This window comes from Carya illinoinensis, chromosome 16 (genome assembly GCF_018687715.1).
Source record: "Carya illinoinensis cultivar Pawnee chromosome 16, C.illinoinensisPawnee_v1, whole genome shotgun sequence".
Taxonomy (NCBI): Eukaryota; Viridiplantae; Streptophyta; class Magnoliopsida; order Fagales; family Juglandaceae; genus Carya; species Carya illinoinensis.
Window position 1 is genome coordinate 17,924,320 of NC_056767.1, and position 22,640 is coordinate 17,946,959.

At 36.9% G+C, this 22,640-nt stretch overlaps 1 protein-coding gene across 1 annotated transcript; it reads right to left on the reverse strand.

Moving 5' to 3' along the window:
* Positions 1–13,746: 13,746 nt before the first annotated feature.
* On the reverse strand, positions 13,747–19,125 carry LOC122298866 (putative disease resistance RPP13-like protein 1). The gene is made up of 3 exons (XM_043108715.1): positions 16,987–19,125; positions 14,716–16,879; positions 13,747–14,244 (listed from the first exon to the last, which is right to left on the reverse strand). The coding sequence occupies exons 1-2, from the start codon at positions 19,123–19,125 to the stop codon at positions 14,822–14,824; spliced, it is 4,197 nt and encodes a 1,398-aa protein (XP_042964649.1). The 3' UTR covers positions 13,747–14,244; positions 14,716–14,821.
* Between the last annotated feature and the right edge of the window lie 3,515 nt (positions 19,126–22,640).

The following is a 22,640-nucleotide window of genomic DNA, read 5'->3' on the forward strand; positions in this document are numbered from 1 at the left end:
GGGTAATACACCAATTACGATACTAGTAGTCATACAAGACACACAATATGAGTGTGTGTCTTTTTTTTTTTTTTGAAATAGACTTCAATTCATTACTGAATGAAGGAAGTTACAGCTGTGATCAATAATCACGGGTAACAAGTCCCGATTACAAGCCAACTACCCATCGGTTGTATGCTTCCCCGTACACAATTTTCATTGTGCCGGACTATGTCTAAAAACTTCTAAACTCTCCAATGAAGACACCATACTGAAATGCGAGACTCTGATAAACAGAAATGTCCATCTCGGCTCGTCTGCGAGAAAAACAACACTAACCATCCTCATCCTCTAAAAGAGAAGAGGAACTATCCCACCATCACCCTCTATAAGAGGAGAGGATTCACAACCCCCATCCTCAAAAGAGGAGAGGTACTTGCCTATTTCAAAAAATTAAAAACTAAAATAAAAGCAACCATAACAAACACGGACAAAACAAAATTATTAAGACACTATGCCGTATGCCGTCTGCCCCTTTCTGCACACATATCTGTCAGTTACATCACGCACAGGTAGCCTGCACCACGCCATTCCTGCACAATGAATCCTGACAACTAGCGAACCGAAACCGAGCCTCCACTTGCACAAGGGATTCTCAAACTGTCGCCAGCTTCATCCCCGTCACCGTCGCCAGCCTTACACCACCAAAACCATCATCACTTCGGCTAGATTAAACGGCAATAGAGATGAAACCAATCGAGCCGCCGAGAAGCTTATTCCGGAAACCCAAACCAAAACCATATCTAACAGATCTAAGCAACCAAAACGAAACAAAGATATCTGTTGCAGATCTAAACAACTAAAACGAAAACGATTTCCGGCCATCATCCTAAGGATTGACCGTCGTGAGTTACACCCGGACTCCACCCCAAAAACCCCTTTAAACCTCCATGCGGCTCGGCATGCAACCCGAAAAAAACAATCTCTGTTTTCCATGGTTAAAACAGAGATCCTATACCCTGCGGGAAACACCCCAAACCAACATGCAAAAATACATCCCCAGGAGCAAATCACCCGAAACAACTCACACAGACATCCAAAGAGAGACCTCCAAAAGCCAGAAAGAAACAAACCGAAAGCAGAAAAGTAGAAAAAAAAACAACTACCGTTTGACTGCGTGAAGCCATCCGCCGTGAGCTGCACCATAGATCCACCACGGAGAAGCTTTATCCCCTTCATGCATATCGACATGCGTCCCCAAAAATCCTCTGTTTTCCATGGAAAAACAGAGTTCTATACCCCGTAGACAAGCACCCAATCCCGTATGTTTAATCCATCTCTATGAGCAAGCTCCGTGACCAGCCCACGCCTTAAACCTCAGAATTGTCCCCTCAGAAGACCAAAACAACCGGTCAAGAACACCTGCCTTTCGGAGCCGAAAACCTTCACCTCCACCATTGAATGTATCTCCACCCAGCCGGGTGATTTGTTGAGGAAAAAGGACTCGGCAGCAAATGGTTGATCATCAGTCTCTCAATGGACATCAACATAGCCAAACAACTTTTATTCTCAAAGGAAAACGAAAACGATGGAGGAGGGAAGGAGGAGCCGAAGCTCCACCTTCCCTCAAACGGCTTCCCTGAACTTTTCTAGAGAGAAGGGAGAGTTTCTCTCACTAGGGTTTCTCTAGATAGCTACGAATCACATGTTATGAGTGTGTGTCTATGTTAGAGAGAAAACGTGAGATTATAAATTTGGTTTCAATGTTAGCTTTTGCAGATTAAATAACTAAAGAGTGTAAAAGGATATCTTTGTCAATCCCACTCGATACTGTTGCAATGCCTGCCGCTATGTCCACATTCTACTGCAAGGTACGCTAGATTACCATCCAACAGCAGAAAGGGATATCAACTTTAACTTTTTCCAAATAATACCACCAAACTGTTACTAATAAATCTGCACAAATTGATTGCAAATCAGTGTTAAGATAACATACAAGAAGCACGAGCTTATCATCAGAGTCAAATTAAGAGTAAAACTAGTATATGTTAATATATATCATCATATATATGCCAAGATAGAGGCATGTGTTTGTGCAGTTAATGAAGTTTAAAAAGGAAATGGGGGAAATTGTACAGGTGCTAGTTCAATGAGAAGTGTGACGCCCCCAAAATCCCCACGCCCGAACACGGGGAAATTGAGACGTCCGGATGGTGACAACCCGGGTCACCATCCCATCGTCGGGTGCCGAGTGTGTGCAAGGCAACAGATGTGTACAGAGAAACTCGCAGCGGATAAAGAAAGTCATAACTAAGTACCAGAATTTTTCTTAACGTAATACAAGCTGTTTAAAACGTACGTAGATAAAATATTACAAAACACAAATATAGTTTTAAACAAATAAAAAGATAACATCAGCAACCCGGCGGAGCCGCATCCTCGGGCTCAACCTCTTCCTCCTCATCCTCAACTCCTGCACCAAAAGCTACGGAACCACAAATGGTTCCGCAGGTAAGTAAAACCCCAAACACTACCAGATAAAAACACATATAACTCAAACAAGATGCATGAAACATGCCCAATGCACAAAGCCCAAAAACACCAGTTTTCCACACACGCCAAAAACCCACTTGGCCCAAAAACATATCCATTCCGAAAAACACGCCAAAAGTCACATTTGGCCGCCAAAAGTCCATTTGGCCCAATATCTCGCCGGAAGTCCATCCGGCCCAATATCTCGCCAGAAGTCCATCTGGCCCACGCCAAAAGTCACATTTGGCCTCATAAACCATTATCCAATTTTAACCGTATGCACCATGACCTCCCCTAGGAGTCATCCGCACACCCTGGCTCCAGTGTCACACCGCAGAGTACCACCACGCATGTGACACCTAACAAGCGATGCCCAGTTCCGCGCCCCGCGCGTGCGTAGCCAAGCATCCTCTAGCCCTCGCCAGCGAAGGGCCACGGAGTCGGTGAGTAGGGCGATGCCCGGTTCCATGCCCGGCACGTTCGTAGCCAAGCATCCCCTAGTCCCGCTCCCGTCATCTCTCTCGATAACTCAGGGGACATCACTCAGTTTATTCCACTCCCGAGTGACCAGAGGAGCTCCACCGAGATAATAACCCATCCCGGCTTGGGCTCGTGACACACACGCACCCGTAAAACCAGTCACGCCAATACACAGGCTTTTCACACAATCCCACAAACACACGTGCATGCACCATGAAATGCCAAATCAATGCATATTAAAATAATCCAACAATATAAATCAATAAAACAAGTAACTCCGTCCTCCATCCATCCGACCCCCGAAACTCCTCGGACTCAGTCCGGAATCAACAACCAACAACAGATATTTATGGAATGAGCAATATATATTTAAATCTGAAAGTAGGGTTTGGAAAATACTTACAGCGCTATACGGCAATTTTAGAAAACAAGCGGCGTTGCAAGCGGCGGAAAAACAGCAACGTCACAGTGAAAATTCACTGTGGCCGTGGGTCTGAAAAACCCACTTTTGAACGGGGACAAACTAGGACACGGGATTGATAGGGAATGGTCTAGAGGTGGTTGTGAAGCTATTGGAAGTGACGGACGGCCGTGGGTGGCGGCGGAATGGCCGGAAATGGCCGAAAATGGCAAATCGGAAAACAAGCTCGTGGGAGCTGCTCCGGTGGTCGATGGAGGCCGGAAATGGGTGGGTTAGGACGGCAAGGGACCGGTGATGAAGTGGTGAAGAAATGGTGGCCGGAGGTGGAGCCAGGCCAAATGGCCGGCCGGTTGGGGGTGGGTTTTGGAGGGAAGGTAGACCGGAAGGAGAGGAAGAGAATGGGACCGGTGGGAGGCCGAACGGTGGCCGGACGGCGGCGGTAGGGGCTGGGGAAGGTTGACGCCGGCGTGAGGGAGAGAGAGAGAAGAGAGAGAGTGCACGGGGGGGGGTCCGAGTCGGGGAGAGAGGAGAGAGAAAAGAAAGAGAAAAAAGAAAAAGAAGAAAAAAGAAAAGAAGGGAAAAAGAAAAAAGGAAAAAGAGAAAAAGAAAAAAGATGTGAAAAGAAATGAGGTCCAGTCCTCACTCCGGGAAAAGAAACAAACCGCCAAAAATATTAAAACCACAAAAACAACTAAAAGAAATAAAACACAACCTCAAATAAATTAAAATAAATTAAAAACCGACTTTAAAAACGCAATTAAAATAAAATAAAATATCTGATATATCAATTAAAATAAAAACAATTATTTCAGCGAAAATACACTTAAAAGCGGGTCATCACAAGAAGAAATGTAACCTTCTTACAATTTATGTGATAAAAAATGACTACTCTCTTCAGACAGAAAATCATCATTAGAATCCGTCTCCTCTAGAACTGGACTTGAATGATCCGCAACATCACTATCTGAACCCGACTCAGCCTCTGCGTCATCTATAAAATTCTTACGAGTTGTGGCTGTCCAGATGACTAGGGGTGTAACCGGTCCGGTTCGGTCCGGTTTTGGACAAAATTTAGGACCGAACCGGTATGCACCGGTTTTGTATTTTTCAAAATCGATTACGCATCGGTTACCCTCCTAAACCGGTACTCCAGTTTTACCGGTTTCTGGTCCAGTTCAGTCTGATTTTACCGGTTTTAATTTACTATATTATATTATAGTATAGTATATAATAATATAGTGATAATATATTATATTATATTATAATATATAGTGATATAATATAAGTATAACTATTAATGTGCACTTTATAATATTAGTGTAACTATTAATACAATAAATAAAATGATATAAGATTTTAAAATTTAATATTATATTAATTAATAATTTATCATATAATACAAAACTATTTTATATATAGTTATATATTATATATAAATATTATATACAATATAAAAAATTAAAATATATATATAAACCGGTCCGGTTTTAAAAAAAGAAAAATCGGAACCGGATCGATTTTGAACGGTTTTAAGAAAAATAAAACTGGTACGAGACCGAACCAAACTTGGGACTGGACTGATCCCACCTGTTTGGTCCAGTCCAGTCCAGTTTACCTATTTATCAGTTTTTTTTTACACCCCTATAGATGACCCAAGTAATCTTGATGCATCAAACTCAAAAGGTTGTATATCAGGCCTATGGAGTGGACTTGCCAGTCCAACATCAACAAAGTCAACATTTCTTGGGAAACTCTCAGATTCCTCATCTTGATATGTCTCACCGTCACCTGATGACGTTTCATGGTCCTCGTTTAAATGCACTTGTGAGATGTCATATACATTCGTATACGTGAACTTTTGTACGACATACCAACTACCTTTAGCAATTCTATCTTTGACGTAAAAACGTTGTTCAGCTTGGCACGCCAAAACGAAGGGTTCATCTCTGTACCATGTCTTGCCAACATTGATACTAGTCATATGTGAATCCACTCGGACACCTTGGCTTCGATCGCCAATGTCAAACCAGTCACATCGGAACAAGTATACTCGACGCCATCCCATATAATGTAACTCTACAACATCATTTAGAACACCATAGAACTCCTAATTATTTGCTTGCTTGTCTCAAAAACACTAGAATTTTGAATGCGGCGATGTTGTTCTCAATGCTTTGTGTGGAACCGTTTACAATTCACGATGCACGCAACGTACAATCTAATTTGAGATTCAGGGCCGCAACCTAAGGCATATAGATCATCGACTACTTCAGTAGGGGTATCTTCACGCATAGTTTGAACCTGAAAAATCACAACCTACACCATTAATACACTACAAAAAAAATTAGTAGATTTGGCTCTTTTTATTTCCTGCAAGACTAATATAGTCGGAAGTAGCTAACATTTTCATTTCAGTCGAAATCTTGTGGCTAACTGGGAATATAGCCGGAATTAAAGACTTTTTCCCGCGAGTTTTGGTCGCCGAAAATAGTCTTGCCAAAAATACCTCCACTCCTTATGTCTAGGTCATTTTAATAATTTATTACAGTGACAAAAGTTTGCCACAATTTCTCTAACCACTCTAAAAAACTTATTACCGCGACTTCTAGTCACTGTATTAACACTTTTAAATCCCCTTCTTAGTTTCATCTTCGCCCTTTCCATCCCTTTCCCTCCTCCCTCTCTCTCTCTCTCACTCTCTAGGGATTTTACATTCTCACAGGATTTCCGATTGTTGCCACTGACGCCGTCGTCTCGTCGCCGTCTTCTTGTCAATGCTGGTCAGTTTCTCAAACATTATGAATCATGCTCTCTATCTCTCTCTCTCTCTCTCTCTAACTCTCACTCAGATTCGCCAAGGTTACTCTATCTTTCTCTCTCTCTATATATGAGCTTACAACTTTCTGATTTGTGTAGTTTTTTTCTTAGATGTTTATTCTTTTTCTTTGTTTTTGAGTAGTCTGATTTTTGTTTGATGAAAAATTTTGTTGTAATCCAAGGGTAGATGCAGAACATGAGATTAAACTGTCTGTGAACTTTTCTATAGAAATAGTTACTTTTGTTGTGATTTTCTCCTTGTTGTATACTGACATACCTAGACCAAATACTTTCAGCATTGCTCTGTTTGCGGGCTTCAAAATTTTGTAGAAACGGCCATAAATAGCTAGAAAAGTTTGATGTCTCCCAGCTCCATTGGTGGATTTGAGTTCTGGAGAAAATACAAGAAATTACTAATTTTTCTGAAGCCTGGTTAGCTTATATCTCCAATGGTACATGAAAGAACTTCTCCAAGGGTTAGCTTATTTTAAAATATATTTAGGTTGGATGGTTGTCTAATTTTGATGTTGCTTGAGAGCATGTTAACTGTGTTGTTCAGTGTTTTGTATCCAATTGTTGTTTACACAGTTTCATCATATGACCCCTTTTGTGTTCTTCTTTTACATAATTTTTTTTTTTGTTTTCTCGAATATCATTATGATATTATTTGTCATAATATCATTATGATATTATGATGGTAGATCACCTTTGGTATGGATTAAGGCTAAGTTGCATTTTAATATTCTTTGACAATAGAGCAGTGGAATACTGTCACTCATATTTTTACAAGTTTAGATACTTCACTCTTTCCTCCTTGCTGCATCTCAATGATGTAAACTGGCATCTTATTTTTCTTTAAAATAAAAATAAAAATTAACTAAGGGAGAGGTTGGAGACTCATCCAATTCCTCTGAATTTAAGTGACACAAAGGAATATTATATGTCATCACATACAGAAACAAAGTGTAATAATAAAATGTTAAAATTGCATGGTTAAATTGTTTAAGTGGATAAATTGTGTAACTAAAAAGTAGTTAAGCACTTAATTATGTAGTTAATTAATCAATTGATAAATTCTGATAATTTACACTTGAAAAGATTTATAATGCAGCTCTTATGTCACATCAGAATTTATATCTCAATTTTATCCCTCTAATTATGAACTTTAAATTTGAATTAATGTAAGGCATTTTTGGAAATGATAGGATTGCAGGGCACGGACAGAGGGCTGGAAGTGGGTGGGGGTTTTGGCTTGACTTGGTCGAGGGGTTCGAACTTCGGACAGGAGCTTTTGTGTCAAGTGTGAAACGAACCGATTAAGGCCAAACTTCTTATATGATATAATTAGGCCTCTCCCGTGAGAAAAAGACGAAAAAAGACCTCATCATTGGAAGTCTTTAGTATTGTAGGGTTACGGATTCTTTAATTTTTATTCTTTTTGGAGTTTTCGTCCAGACCTTTTAGGCGGCTAGCTTTGTTTTTTCTTGTTTTTACTTTTTAAGTTGATGCTTGGGTTTTGAGGAAGGAACTAGGGCGGAGTCGGTGGCCTTAGGCGGCTGGGGGCGGGTTTTTATTTTCTTGCTTCTTTACGTTATTTTTTTTCCAGTTTTTTGTTTAGTTTTCATTGGGAGCACTTTGTCGTTCCAGACTTTACGGGAGGGGGTAGACGGAACTCTACCTCTCTCGGTTTGGATTTTTTTTTTTTTTTTTGTTTCTTTTAGTTTTCATTTAGTCGGTCGGTTGGAATTTATTTTGCTTTTACATTTTCCATTTTCGTTTGGAGGAACCTGAGTGAAGGCGGCTGGTTTGATTTATTGCACTTTACGTTTTCATTTTTTTTCAGATCAATTACTATTCGGCATTTCTTATTTCTTCTTATGGCTTGTTTTATTTTTCTGTAATTTAGCTTTGTGTTTTCAGTTTCTTTCGGTTGGACGGAACTCTCTCTCTCGCATTTCAGTTTTATTTTTCATTGCCCAGTTTTACTTCTTGGTTCTTAGATTTGTCGGTCGGTCCCACTTTATTTTTTTTTTCTGGATTGTTGCGGAACGAGGGGCAGCTTCTTGTTTAGTTTCAGCTTGGTGTTCATTTCTATTTTGGGTATTTATTCTCAGATTTTATCATGATTCAACTTAGATTAATTTTTACTGTTAAAGATATCATGTGTAGCTAATTTCTGAAACTTGAGTTATGAAATGAAACTTGATTTATTTTAGGATTCTAGTTTAATGCAATATTTTATACTTGAATGTTGATTTCACTAAGTTACTAGTTAGATTTAAATTGAAAATAGATTGCGACTCTTGTTCTTGATTTGTTGTTGACGTAAGGCACAACAAAAGTTTGAAATTATCAAGGTTTCTCTCGATTGATTGTAAATGTGTGTTTGGCTAGTAAAGTAGAGAATTCATTAGAGAAATATTGCAAAACTTGAGCTTAACTTTTTATCTTCCGTTTATCAATGCCTTGATTGAGTTGTTAATCGAGAAAATTATCTAGGATCCGAAATAAAGAGAGTCTCATACCCAACCCAAGTGTTTGTTAAATTGCCTTTTTTATTAGAAACTTTAATTTCAGCTTTGATTAATTTTTTTTGCGGGAATTGAATTCACTATTTTCTTTCTTGCATCATTTTCGATATTTTTCACAAACGCTTTGATAACCCTTTATTCCTGTGGAATACGATCCTGGACTTATCCTTGATACAACTTGACACTTCTACACTTGGAAGCACATTCGAGACCGAGTCATGTAACGTGATATTGATTTCATACCCAAGGTCTTATATGTCATTGTTTTTAGCTTATGCAGTTATGCAGTTTGTGCTGAATCATCTTAATGGTGTTTGGTACTCGCCCTACTCCTTCAATTTACTAGGAATGAAATGAACTCACTCATGGCTTCTATTAATATATAGTTTTGTTTCTTTCAGCATATTGCCGCATCCAAGGGATACGAAAATATTGCCCGTTTCCTTATTGAACAAGGAGTGGGCATCAACATTTCAGGTAGGCCTTTCGACTAATTGATTCCTGTCGAGGGATTGAGCAACCCTGCACAGGAGAGGGGGGTTGCATCCCCAAGACCTCCTGTATTTTGTCAGAAATGTTAAGAAATTATTTTTCTTTCAAAATCGACATCTTTACAAATTACACTCTGCGATGAACAATATTTTTTTTTGATTTAGTTTAAATAGTTCCCACTCAAAGTCCAACACTCTTAGAACTCTATAATTGTTCACACTTGTCTAAAGTATTGCGTTGAGTTGTTTACATAAAAGAGATACCAAACAAAGTCAATAAACACAAGAAAAAAGAAACAATGTTGCCATTTTTTAAAAGCTAAGGCTAGAAATCAAACATATACCAAAGATGTTATCTTGAAGAAACACAAGTTATAATGGTGACGTGGTAGGAAAAAAAACTGGATTGGATGAAATGAATATTGTCTAATAAAGGACCTATTCACCATCAAAATATGTGAAAGAAGGATTGCAATATAGCCATTTCAATAGAAATTTTTCTTTCTCTGTCCTCCCATTACAAGTATTATAAGTTTTTTTTTTCCAAGATTTAAATATTTTAGTGTGAGAATCATGCTCGAACCATCATTTATTGGTACGAACTTCGTCATTAGACTTGTACACCTATTCCTTACTTTCTAGAAGATATATGATGTTAATTGTTAGTAGACATTAATGACCTGAGCCACCGTCTCCCCCACCCCACAAAATATATATATAAATTCTATCTTGCCTTGAAATACTATTAATCTCCTCCCAGGTTTTGAATGTATTAGTAGAAGTACTTATTAACCATGTCTATTAGATAATTTTGGGAACACTCCCTTACTTGAAGCCATCAAGAACGGGCACGATCAAGTAGCTTCTTTACTCGTTAAGGCAGGGGCAACACTTGTGGTTGATGATGCTTGTGGTTTTCTCTGCACTACTGTTGTGAGAAGGGATGTGGATCTTCTGAAAAAGGTTTTGTCCAATGAAATTAATCCAAATGCCAGTAATTATGATCGCTGAACACCACTTCACATAGCTGCTTTTTTATGTGCTTTTTTCCCAAGTTCGAGGCCGTTCTTTTTCTTGGACAACAACAATATTCTTGAGTAAACAAAAGAAAAGGAGTAAGTTTTGTATCTAATTTTTTATCATTTTGGAATAAGTCAAGGTTGTTGTAGGCTGTAGCCTCAATTTCATGTGTTTAGATTGTTCTATCCCTTGCTTTCTTTTAGGCGCTTGCTATAGCATGTTCATGACATATTTGTTGATATCTTCCGCACTCGGATATACTTTTTGAATTAACAAGTTAGAATTGTTTGCATTCTAAAGTTTCTTTTAAGCTTTGGGGTAAAAACTTTCTTCCACTTGTCAAATACTTTGCCTTAATCTAATCATTCTGATTATTATCAGGTGGATGGCTATGTTAAGATATTCCCGAAAGTTGCACATAGTTGGACGGTTAGATATGACCTAAAAGACGAGGCAGTTGTGAAGTCTGCCGAGGAGGCCCATCAAAACCTGTTGGAGTGGTTTGCTAAGTATGTTAAGTGAGAATTGGGGAGTTAGTTTCTCTTTTGTTCAGTCTTCGTTTCATATTATTATGAGACAAGAGTGTTGTCCCAGACAGAATCATGGCATTTCCAGATGGTTGAGAAGACCTATTATTGAGTCTGTATTACTAGTAACGTCTGAATTCCAATAAAATGAATAATGGGTATTAGTTTATAATTCTTTATCCGAAAGCATGGCTGTTTGAAAGCAAAAGTCATTGGATGGATCTATTTATTCTGTGTCCAAGACACTCGCATTTCCAACCTATAATTTTTTAAAATTTGAGAGATTGTTTCATCAATGTTCAACCATCATGTCATCTTTCACCTATGTATGCAGAATACAATACTTTTTCAAGCATGAGCTGCTGTTGCTCCTTATTTTCAATTGTTTCCAAATTTGATTGAGATTTAAAATACTTTCCATTTCATTTTTTTTTTCTCTTTTTCTGAGTAATGCTATGAAGAAGGAAAAGAAACTCATTTTATTTGAGTAGATAAAAATCGATATAATTTAAAAAAAATAAAAATAAAAAAAAATTGTGAATAGTGGTGACGAGAAGTATTTGTGGTGAAATTTTACACTGTGTCACCGGAAATAGTCATATATTTCTGTCTACAATAGTCGAGAAAAGTTTATCTTGGCTCAAAATTTGTGGCAAGTTTCGGGCAACCTCTTTTTAGCCGGAAATGTGTATTTGCAACTAACATCAGACTATTTGCGACGAAAATTAGTCGCTGGAAATATCCTTATTTGTTGTAGTGATAAGCATGTAATTATGCGTGGACTGTAGTACTATGGGTAAATACTAAGAATAGTTCGAATTGATGATTCAAGTGTAAGTGGGGTTACATACACGTTTCTTGAACCATGCAGGAAACTCTACTCGATGCGTCCCATCGGCATGCGTTGGGTTCTTTTCCTTACATATTCGATAGTACTCACTGCACATAATATGGTCACCATCGTTTCTTCTTAAAATTGTTCAACAACAATAACCACAAAAGATGTGCAGCAAGCTTAAACGCCTAACTAAATTCAGAAGTATATATATACCCCAAAATATTGAGAGCATATAAAAGATGCATACTCATATAGGCAACAATCTCGGTGCAGTTGTTAAGCACGTACCAACAAGCTGAGGTCAGTGTTAGATGGGCGCAGGGTATTGCTCTTGTAGTGCCTAATAATTAGTAATTAATCTGATCAATGCAGTTGGGTACGGTGCGTGGCAGCTAGGTTGGTGCTAATCTGAATGAACATGGGGGTGGTATATATACTATATAGAGAGGCTTAAACCCGGGTTTCAAGGCGTTCTATGCGGAGAATCGTGTTTGGATCATTTCCAATTAGGAATAGTATAACTTGACCATGATTTGAGTTGTTACCAATTATTCTTGCTTGTGTCATTAGCTCGCAACCGTGGCCTCGACATCGGCCTAATTAAGGGGCTGCTCGCGAGAAAAAGTAGTAAATTATGTCAAACATACATGAGTTGCTTCGACCAGGTGTCAATATTTGAAAGGGGAAGCAAATCCAATTTGTACTTCACTTGTAATACATTACAAATATGTATTCAACAAAAATCTTGTCGTTTGTACTCAGTACTCTCTCTCTCTCTCTCTCTCTCTTTCTCTCTCTCTCTCTCTCTCTCTCTCTCTATGTGGTTTAGTACCGTGCCTAATTACAGCTTACGTCCCTAGACATTTTGCAAATAAATGCATGCCCAAATTCAATTTGTAATGTAATGGATGTGTGCGGATATTATCTATACGCGGAAAGTTGAGCTTGCAGTTTGATCAGACAAGTCAAGTCTTGTACTACCACGAGGCTTGATTACTTGGTTTTGTAAATGGACAAATTAAATTGATCCTCGTTATCATCATCATCTAAATTAATTGCATCGCATAAATTTCCTTTAACCGAGTAATAGAAGCATGCTACCTAACAGGTAGTTGAAAACCTAGAATGTTCTTGTATTCAACAATGCCGAAATTTCCCAAATGTTCTTGTTAAAATCATTTTCATAAACATGCCAAGGTCGTTGCATGGCAGAGACAACGGGCATACTAGACGTACCCCAGCGGCTGCGGATAAAAGCTCTAATAGCGTCCAAGGATGGCCGCTGCCGGAGGAATTTCAGCACCATGGAATAGCGAAACAGATCTGCCCTTTTTTCCATTTCATTCATTGTAAAAGAAAAAAAGATCTCGCCATCTAACTTTTTTGGTTGACGGAAAGGAATCTCCACCGCCGGCAGGGGTTGCAACGCTGCAGAGACAAGGTCAACAAACGACCAGGGATGGATTGCTAAGGGCGGGGGGCCATCTATGACTGCCATGCAGCCTACGATAGGACCAAGCAAATATAGAAAAAATTCCAACCCTAGCATAGCAAAATTTTAGAAAGGAAAGTTCACTCGTATCCTAGTGTATGTATGTAGGTATGCATTAAAGGTAATAAATGGACAAATAACACAAGATTTTACTAGCAAAGTGAAAAATAAATATTTTAGAATAACTCTTCAAAAGGAAGGGAATAGGAAAAAAAAACGACCATAGATGATACTCGGTCAATCTTCTACAATATGGAGACCTAAAAAGCCTTTGTTAACTTAAATATATATTATATTATATTATATCATATACACACATATATATATATATATATAACAACGTAATCTATGGGATGATAATCCAACAACCTATTTACGTTTGGAAATCTTGAACACTAATTATAATAAGTCCATTTTAGTGTTTAAATTTTTGCCAAGCCAAATAAAAATATAATGTCATTTTTATAAATTTATATATTTTCCTCCACTTCTTGTACATCGCAGGTTTACAATCTACTGAACTGGTCTCCTATATTTTTTCTTTTTTTAAATCATTGAGTTGCCGAGAGTGGATGTGAAATTCAAAGCTACAGAAGAGATGCTTGGCAACTACGGGTATAAAATTTGTAATTCAACATAAAAGTGGGATTACTTTGATTCATTACAAATTTACAATCAGATAAAATAAATGACAAATTACATCAACAGGGGAAAAAATAGAGAACGTCTTAAGCACTGTGTTGACAGCTCTTATAAGCATTAGGGCTCCAAAATATTGCCATCAGAAGGTGTCGCTTATAGCCAGACATTGATTATGTTGATATGAATAGCAAAATCACAAAGAAAGACTTGGCAATGTTGGCATGCCAACAACAACTTGTGGCTGCAATTTTAGAACAGTATGTTGAGGCAGAGAAGAATCCATGATCCAGCCATTGTGAAGACAGCAAATATATGGGGTTTGAAGAGCACAACCTAATATGTTTGTGCGCTGCTTGGTTTAGAACTTCTTGTCCTCCTTCAACCTGTGAACAAGAGTAACATTTCTTGCACGTACATCCATTTTTCAGATAGCAGTTGGAAGTTTCAACAGCTTGCATCAGTCTTTTGAACCATCTGCAAGCATTCAACAGATAAATATTTATCAGCCTACATATATATATATATATATATATTCATATTCTTAATCAATAAAACAGAGGATCTTTTTTTTTTCTATACCAATTTCTGTATTTATATTCGTTACCCCAATCGATGATCTGAGTAACGTAAGGCCATAGTAGTACAATCAAAGATCCCTTTTTGACAAGAACAAAATCCATAAATTTAAAAAAAGAACACGAGAAAGGAACATGCAATTTTTCCTTAGCAATTGGAGCCCAATCATTTGTCATGTTCAGCAATTTGCCTATTTGAAAAGAAAAAATTGCATGTTCGAAGACCTTTTCTCTTTGCTTTGAGATTCAAAAACTTTGACATTTCTCTTTGCTTTGAGATTCGAAAACTTTGACAACCACTTGCTATGACGTTATGCAAACCCAACGGGAACAGAAAACAACAAGAAGAATAGTTAGACATTGAGCATACCAACCAGAGTCTCAACAAGCAATAGGAGTGAAGGGATTTTTCCGACGCCACCATTAAACATTCAAAGGACCGTTGGATCAGAGCCAGAACAAACTCATCTTTGTATTTATTCCTCTGTTTCTGTGTCATAAATATATTTGTTATTAATTTGAACACAAGGGATGTCAGCTATCCTGCGCCAATCTCCACCATGTTCTTTCTTGCAGCGTTCTTCCAACAAAGGACATTCACGGATTTCAAGTTTCTGGAGTGAGGGAGGTAGGCCATTCTTTGGAAAGGACCTCAATTTTTGACAATTAGAGATACGAAGCTTTAGGAGTGAGGGAGGCAGGCCATCCTTTGGAAAGGACGCCAACTTCTTGCAGTTAGAGATATACAGTGTTTTAAGAGATGCGAGTTCTCTTAGGCCCTCGAACGACAGGCATTCCAGACTTGAGCAATTTGAGATGATGAGCCCAGTTAGAGAGTCAGGCAACGTCATCTCTGGAAAGGACACCAGATTCTGACATCCACCAATCTCAAGTTGATTAAGAAAAGTGAGGTTGTTGAGCCCCCAATGGAACAAGGCTTCAGTGATTTTGAGATTAGAGATCTCAAGTATTGTTAGGTTTGTGGGAAGACCTTCTACTGGAAATGATAAAATTCCTGGACAGTTCCATATTTTCAAACTTTGAAGAGACGTGAGGTTGTATATGCCGTTGAACAGTGCCAGTATTTTCTCGCAACCGTATATATGAAGTTTTCTTAGGTTGGAAGGGAGCAGCAAGTCATCTCCACTCAAGAATTTGAGATTTTCACATTTAGAGATGGTGATGCTTTCGAGATACGAGTTCTGATGGAAATTCTTAGCTATTGACTCCAGCTTTGGACAATTGACAATACGGAGTTCTTGAAGTGCTGCAAGTAATTCTCTGCTTGATATTAAGGATTCGAGGGATGGACATGTCTCAATGGTCAATATCTCAAGAAGAGATGGGATGGCACTGCAAGTGTTGATGGTATCATCATCCTCTTGCTCCACCAATTTCCGCATATTCTTGCAATTCCATATTTCAAGCCTCTTTAGAGTTGGAGGTAGCTGGCCTCTTGCAAAATGAGTTAGCGAATCACATTCAGAAATACGAATATACGCAAGACAAGTGTTGTTGTACATCATTGCCCTTGGTAAGGATTCCAAGGCTTTGCAATTCCCGATCCAGATTGTTTTGAGAGTGGATGGCATACCTAGTTGGAGCCCCTCTTCCGCTACCAAAGATGCTAGTTTGTCACAATTGCCTATCCATAAAAACCAAAGAAATGGGAGATGTGGTAGTGATCCCACATCGTCTGACCACAAATGCTTCACCTCCTCCCACCTGTTAATACTTAATGTTTCTAGCTCCTCCACATCAAATCCTTCAATTCTACAAGTGAGTTCAGAGATTGTATGAATAGAATCAAATACTATTGACTTGAAAGTAACCAGATTACTTCCGCACAACACCCCTTCGGATCTATCAATTACTATTTTGCATTGATCTGGAAAGCTTGAAACTGAAACCACCAACTGCCCACAATCATTTATCTCAACTTTGTTTAGTAAGGGAAGGCACTTTGGTAGCTTTCCCAATAGCTTTGGACACCTAATAAGGGAAAGCCAACGCAGCATTGGAAACATTTCGCAAGGAGTCCAGTTCTCCCACTCCTTCATGTTCCTGAAACTCAAAGTCCTCAAGGATCTAAAACATTCTGTGGAACTATGTCCACAAAACTCTTGACCAATGTTCTTCACGCTAGCCATGCCCTCGATCGTAAGAAATTTGAGTTCCGGCAGTTTCCCAAGTGAGGGTAATAATGTGCACTTTTCACAATTTTCTATTGTCAAAGACACCATATGAGAAAATGAAGGGCTTGATAGCCAAATTGGAAATTTTTTACCACCATAGTAGCTAATAACGAGCTCCTTCAAAACTTCATGGGGTTGTAGCCCATTAAGTATCTCAAGTTCACTCGTCCTATCTTTTGCCTCGTCAACATCTTCATTCCATTGCAACCACAATCCTCTAACGTTAGGCTTTTCAATTAATTTAGCATCCTTCGCATCTTTGGGTTCAAACTCGTTCTCTAATCTTGAAACACTACAAGAAAAATGGCTTTTTGCGGCCAATTTATAGCGGCGAAAAGACTATTAACAACCAATTTTGGTTGTTAATAGTCTTTTCGCCGCTATAAATTGGCCGCAAAAAGTCATTTTTCTTGTAGTGAAATGCGAAGCGTCCCTCCAAGATCCACCAGTGGGCCAAGCTCCTTTACTCCTGAGCAGTTGGATTTTCCCAAAACAAAGTTAGATAATGTTTGGAGACGAGTTAACTTGCCTATTTGCAAAGGCATTCCTTCCAAGGAATTTGCACCTTCAATATTGAGGTGGCGCAAGTTGACTAGGTTCCCAAACATTGAAGGTAACTTCTTCAAACAAGAACAATTCTCTAACAACAATGTTTGTAAGTTGTAGAGAGTACTTATAGATTCTGGCAGCCTTCTAATTTTAGTTTTGGAAACATCAAGATATCGAAGATGCTTTAATTCACCGATTGAATCTGATAACTGAAATATGCAGTACCCCTTAAATGATAACACCCTTAAAAATCGTAAAGTTGGAACCAATACGAGAGGAACATAATATGTCAAATAACAATCCCATCCATTCCGTAGCATGAAAGGTAAGAATGTACGTAAACTTGTGAGTTCAGTAAAAACCTCAAACTTTTTAGGACCATCATATTGGCTACCCAAGTAAGATGAATGGCGGGCCACTATAGAAATATTCCCTTGCTTACCATTCCCAATTGATCTATCTTCGATTCTAAAACATGTATCGCCTGCAACGGACTGAGCCAAATCATTTATGAGGTCATGCATTATAAATCGTGATTTACTAATGCGCGACTGTTGGAAAAATGACCTTGACCACAGATTGCGAAAATACTCGGTACCCAAATCTTCCAGCTTCTTATCTTCTTGTAGGGGTTGAATCAGACCTTCTGCCATCCATAATAGAACCACCTCTTTCTCCTCAAATTCATAGTCCTTCGGTAGTATTGAACAATATGCAAAGCACCTCTTTAAATGTGAGGGGAGATTGTGATAGCTTAACATAAGAGCAGGTGCAATTCCACTTCTTTCCTTTGGAATATCCCATATCTTACTCGTCAAAACATTTTCCCACTCCTCGTGTTCTTGTGTACTCCGTAAGAGGCCTCCAACAGTTTTTACGGCTAGAGGCAAGCCTTTACATCTTTTGACGATTTCCTCTCCGATACCCTTAAGGTTTGGATGGGAATTGAAATCTCTTGCGTCCAATGCATGTTGAGAAAATATGGACAAACAAGCTTCATCTGGCAACAATTCTAAATGAAAAGGTTTAATTTCTATGGTCCCCATCAGCTTCGAGACGGCTTGATTGCGAGTCGTGATGACAATACTACTTCCTGGAGCTCCTGCTTCTAAAGGAGCACGTAAGAGAATCCAATCATTATAGTTCTCATTCCAAACATCGTCAAGAACGACCAAAAACTTCTTTCCAAGTAATTTCTCCTTTAATTTGATTTGCAACCAATTTAGATCTTTGCCATCATAGTTTTCGCTTTCCAAGGTCAGAGATTGTAAAACTGATTTTGTAACCCTGGTGACATCAAAATCTTCAGAAACGCAAGCCCATCCTTTCAGATCAAAAAAGCTATGCACTTTTTTATCATTATATACGAGTTGGGCAAGTGTTGTTTTTCCGATACCCCCCATGCCAAGTATGGGAATCACATTGACTTTAATCAAAGAACCACTATGTTCTTCACTTACTAACAATTGAACTACAGCCTTTGTGACTTCCTCCCTACCGTAGATGAGATCTTCAGTCACCACAGAAGTTGTGGGAGGTATCTCTCTTCTTTTGTTTGGCCTCAAACTATCACTTTTCTGCAAATTCAGTTGATCTTTCTGTGTAACGAGATCACTAAATCGAGCAGTAATTTCTGTTATCTTCGACCTCAGCTTAATCTTGATCTTAACAGCACTTGGAGTCAAACCAGTACAACAAGAAGGGACGAGATTCCGTACCTTACTAGTGGTAGCGGCCTGACTTTCTCCCATCAGTAACTGGCGTCGCAAAGCTTCTGTGGTGAAATCATCCAGTATATCCTCCAAGTCGTAGGCCAGGTTTCTAAGATCATCAAGCCACCGTTTCACTATATCTTCAGTGTATTGCTTATCCTCTGCATCATCAAGCACCTTTTGAATTACTGCCAACGTTTTGCCCCACTCGTCCAACTGCTTGCAAAGTCCCTCTTGGCGAGCAAATTTCAGCAACTCAGGAGATGCCAATCGGTGAAACAATACTTGAAGGAACGCAGAAAGAAAGAGCTCTCCCACCGCCATTGTTTTCGTTAGAGAAAGGAAAATGAAGCATGAGAATATGCAAAGTTCTTATTTTTATTGCGAGATCCCAAAATTAATGTTATTTTTTTATTTTCGTCAGAGAAAGACAAAAAGTTCTTACATTTTTACTGGAAGATCCCCACATAGTTTCGAGGAACGTGGGACGTAATTTTGGTAACTTGCTGGCTTCTTTCTCATAACGTTTATGCCTTTTTCTTTTTCCCTGAGCCCCAAGCATTGACAGTATTACACCAACAGACAAAGCATAATAAAAACAAAAATTTTATATATAATTATTTTTATATATTCTTTTATGTATTCTAATAATATGATTAGTTAGATATTAAAAAAAATTAATCCAGTCAATCATATTAATAAAATGTATAAAAAATACGTAAAAATAATTGTACCTAATATTGCACTCATAAAAAGCACCACATCACCGACGGTTACCCACTAGCCAACGAAAGCAAAAGTAAGCAGCATTTATTCAATTGTTTATTTTTGAGGATTGTAGCCAACGTAATTTTGGGAACTTGCTGGCTACTTTCTCTTCATGTGTGTGCCGTGTTTTTTTTTTTCCCCTGGGCGGCTGGGCTCCAAGATCATCATCATCATCAATTTGAGCTGCTTTGTTGTTTGATCCTGTTTTGGTCGTTATTTTTACTTAATGTCGATTCTTCTTCTTCTTTCTGATCGATCGTCTTTATGTGGTTCAGACACATCATGCAGGTGTGGAGTCAAACCACAATTTCAATCAGGATGGAATTTATTCTTTTTGGAAAAGGAAGAAAAACTTTTGAAGTTTTAAGATCTAATAAAGATTTGGATATTCTAAAAATAAAAAATAACACAATGCTTGGGATCTCAAATAATTGGTAATAACAGAAATGATGGATAAGATGATCAATCTTCAAAGATTACGCTGTCTGTACTTGCTGTCTGTCTGATGATGAAATCCCCCTACACCACAAACACAACGAACCAAACATTTGTCAATGGATGTACACATCTCTCTCTTCACACACCCAAACATATACAAGAAAACACAGAAAATCCACGGGACTTTTTCTTATCATCATTGTTATTATCGTCGAAACCATTAGGATTGCAATATATATATATATATATATTATATGATCGTTTAATCAACGATTAATTTAATTATACTTTGATTTAATTATATTCGATACTTAAATTACCACTATTTATTTAAGATATTAGTTTTGAATAATTAATTAAGTAGGTAGCAGTACGTACCCTATCATTTTCTAGACAATAAGGTGATTAATGGAAAACATGTAAATAATCAAATCTTAATGGATTACAATGCATGCCTCACAATCAGTAATTAAATAAATGTGCCACATTATAGCAAAAAAAAAAATCCTTTTTTGATGTAATCAGTTAGTAAATTTTTTACCACAATTTAAAAAAAAAATATTCATAAAATTAAGTTCTTAATTAACATAATCTTACCTCCCTTAAATATGCTTTATCAGTGCATCACGTTTGAAAAGGTTCATAAATTCTTTTTGAAGCAATATTATAGACATAAATAAATTATATACTTATAATATTATAGACATAAATAAATTATATAAAAATAATTATATATACTTTATAATAAAAATAATTTTATAATTTCAGCAACGGCTCTTTATCAACTGTTATTTATCAACCTCTTGAGTAGCCGTACTTGCTTTGGCAACCAAAGAATTTAGTCGGCTAAATGTTAATTGGGTGGTGATAAGCTTATAACTCTATTATTATCCATTTACTACTTTCAAGTGATTTGAAGTTTTTTATTTTTTTTATTTTTCTTTTAAATATTATTTTAACATCCTTAATCACTAAAAAATTTTAAAAAATATATAATTTTATTAATAACCACTTCCTTAATTATTAAATAAAAGAAAAAATTAAAAAAAATATATCTAAATATATAAAAAATAATAAATAAGTAATAAGATTGTTATAACTCTATCATTTTACGCTATTAATTTGGTTCACACGTTTTCTTTTTTGTCTTTTTCGGAATTTTAAAGCGTTTTTAAATTCGACCTTTCCCGGAAGCAACCCCTCCATTGCCTTTTTATGAATATTCAAAGAAAAAGAAAAATGGGTGCCCTCCATGTTTACTTATGGAGGATTACTACTAGTACTCTCTCGATCCACTTTCATGGGCCCCAGCCTTTGTTTCCAACGACTTTAATCATCCTCAATCAAACTACTTCTATAATAAATATTTGACCACCACCATCCCTAGCTTTGAATAAACCAAGTCATTATTACCCACCTCCAACGCATAAATCGAGGCCAAATTACATAAATAAACAAGAATTTTATAAAAACATTTGGTCAAAATAAAAATCAAAATTATTTCTAAAATTTGAAACTAAATATTTACTAATAAAATAAAAATAAACATAAATATCTGATTTAGAAGAAAATAATTAACATTGTCCTAGTCTAAGAAAGATATTTATGAGATTTTTCCTTTTATATTTATAAAGATTCATCTTTTAAAAATAGTACTTCAATGTAATCAACGTAGAATCTAGACCGGATATCTCATATCAATTTAAGATGAAGGACATTTTAAATAAAATAAATCTATGTTTCCATTTATCGTTTTACCAAACCATAAGAATTTCAGAAAATAATTATTTATTTTAGAAAAACACTTATCCCCCTCATATATAAGTGTCTAGACTCGCGAGTCGTGTTGTGACAGTTGGTCCCTAAAAAGTTGTATTTTCTTTTCTTCTTTTTAACTTGAAGTTTATGTCTTTCATTAGATTACATGCTCCCTTACAGTAAAGAAAGAAGCTCTCGTTTTATACATTTTGAAGATCACAAATTCATATTTCCACAATAGAGAGGTATATATCTCTAAATCTCTTTCCATTTTCAAGGGTATATATCTCTAAATCTTTCTTTGCAATTTAGAAAGTTTTTATTTATTTATCTCATTCTAAATATTTCTTTTCTAAAACGATATTAATTGATGGTTAACTCTTATATGTTTAAACGATTATATATATATGAAGTCTTCTCCTACAATGATTTAAGGTTATCATCTAATTTAATTTTCTATCATTTTTCTCTGGTAAGAATTAGTCTTTTGTAGTAAGTCATGTAATTCTATTTCTAAGAAATGAATTAAAGTAGATTTAATTATAAACTCTATATATATACTCACAATTTTTTTAATTAATGTGATTTTTTATTATTAGATAAGGGAAGCACCTCATTTTAATCACTAAGGATAAAATATTACTTAAAATATGTCACAATAGCTTATATTAAATTTAAATTGAAGATGATATATATATAAATAGTATTTCTCTTAAGAAATTTTAACCATATATAGATAATTAAGATAATTAATTAAGATAATTAATTATGATAGTATATATATAGTGGTTATTCTTATAATTAATCATTCTTATTAAAATATTTTTCGTCAAAAGTAAGAAAGAGCTACTAGAATAGTTGATGCATCGTTTCGG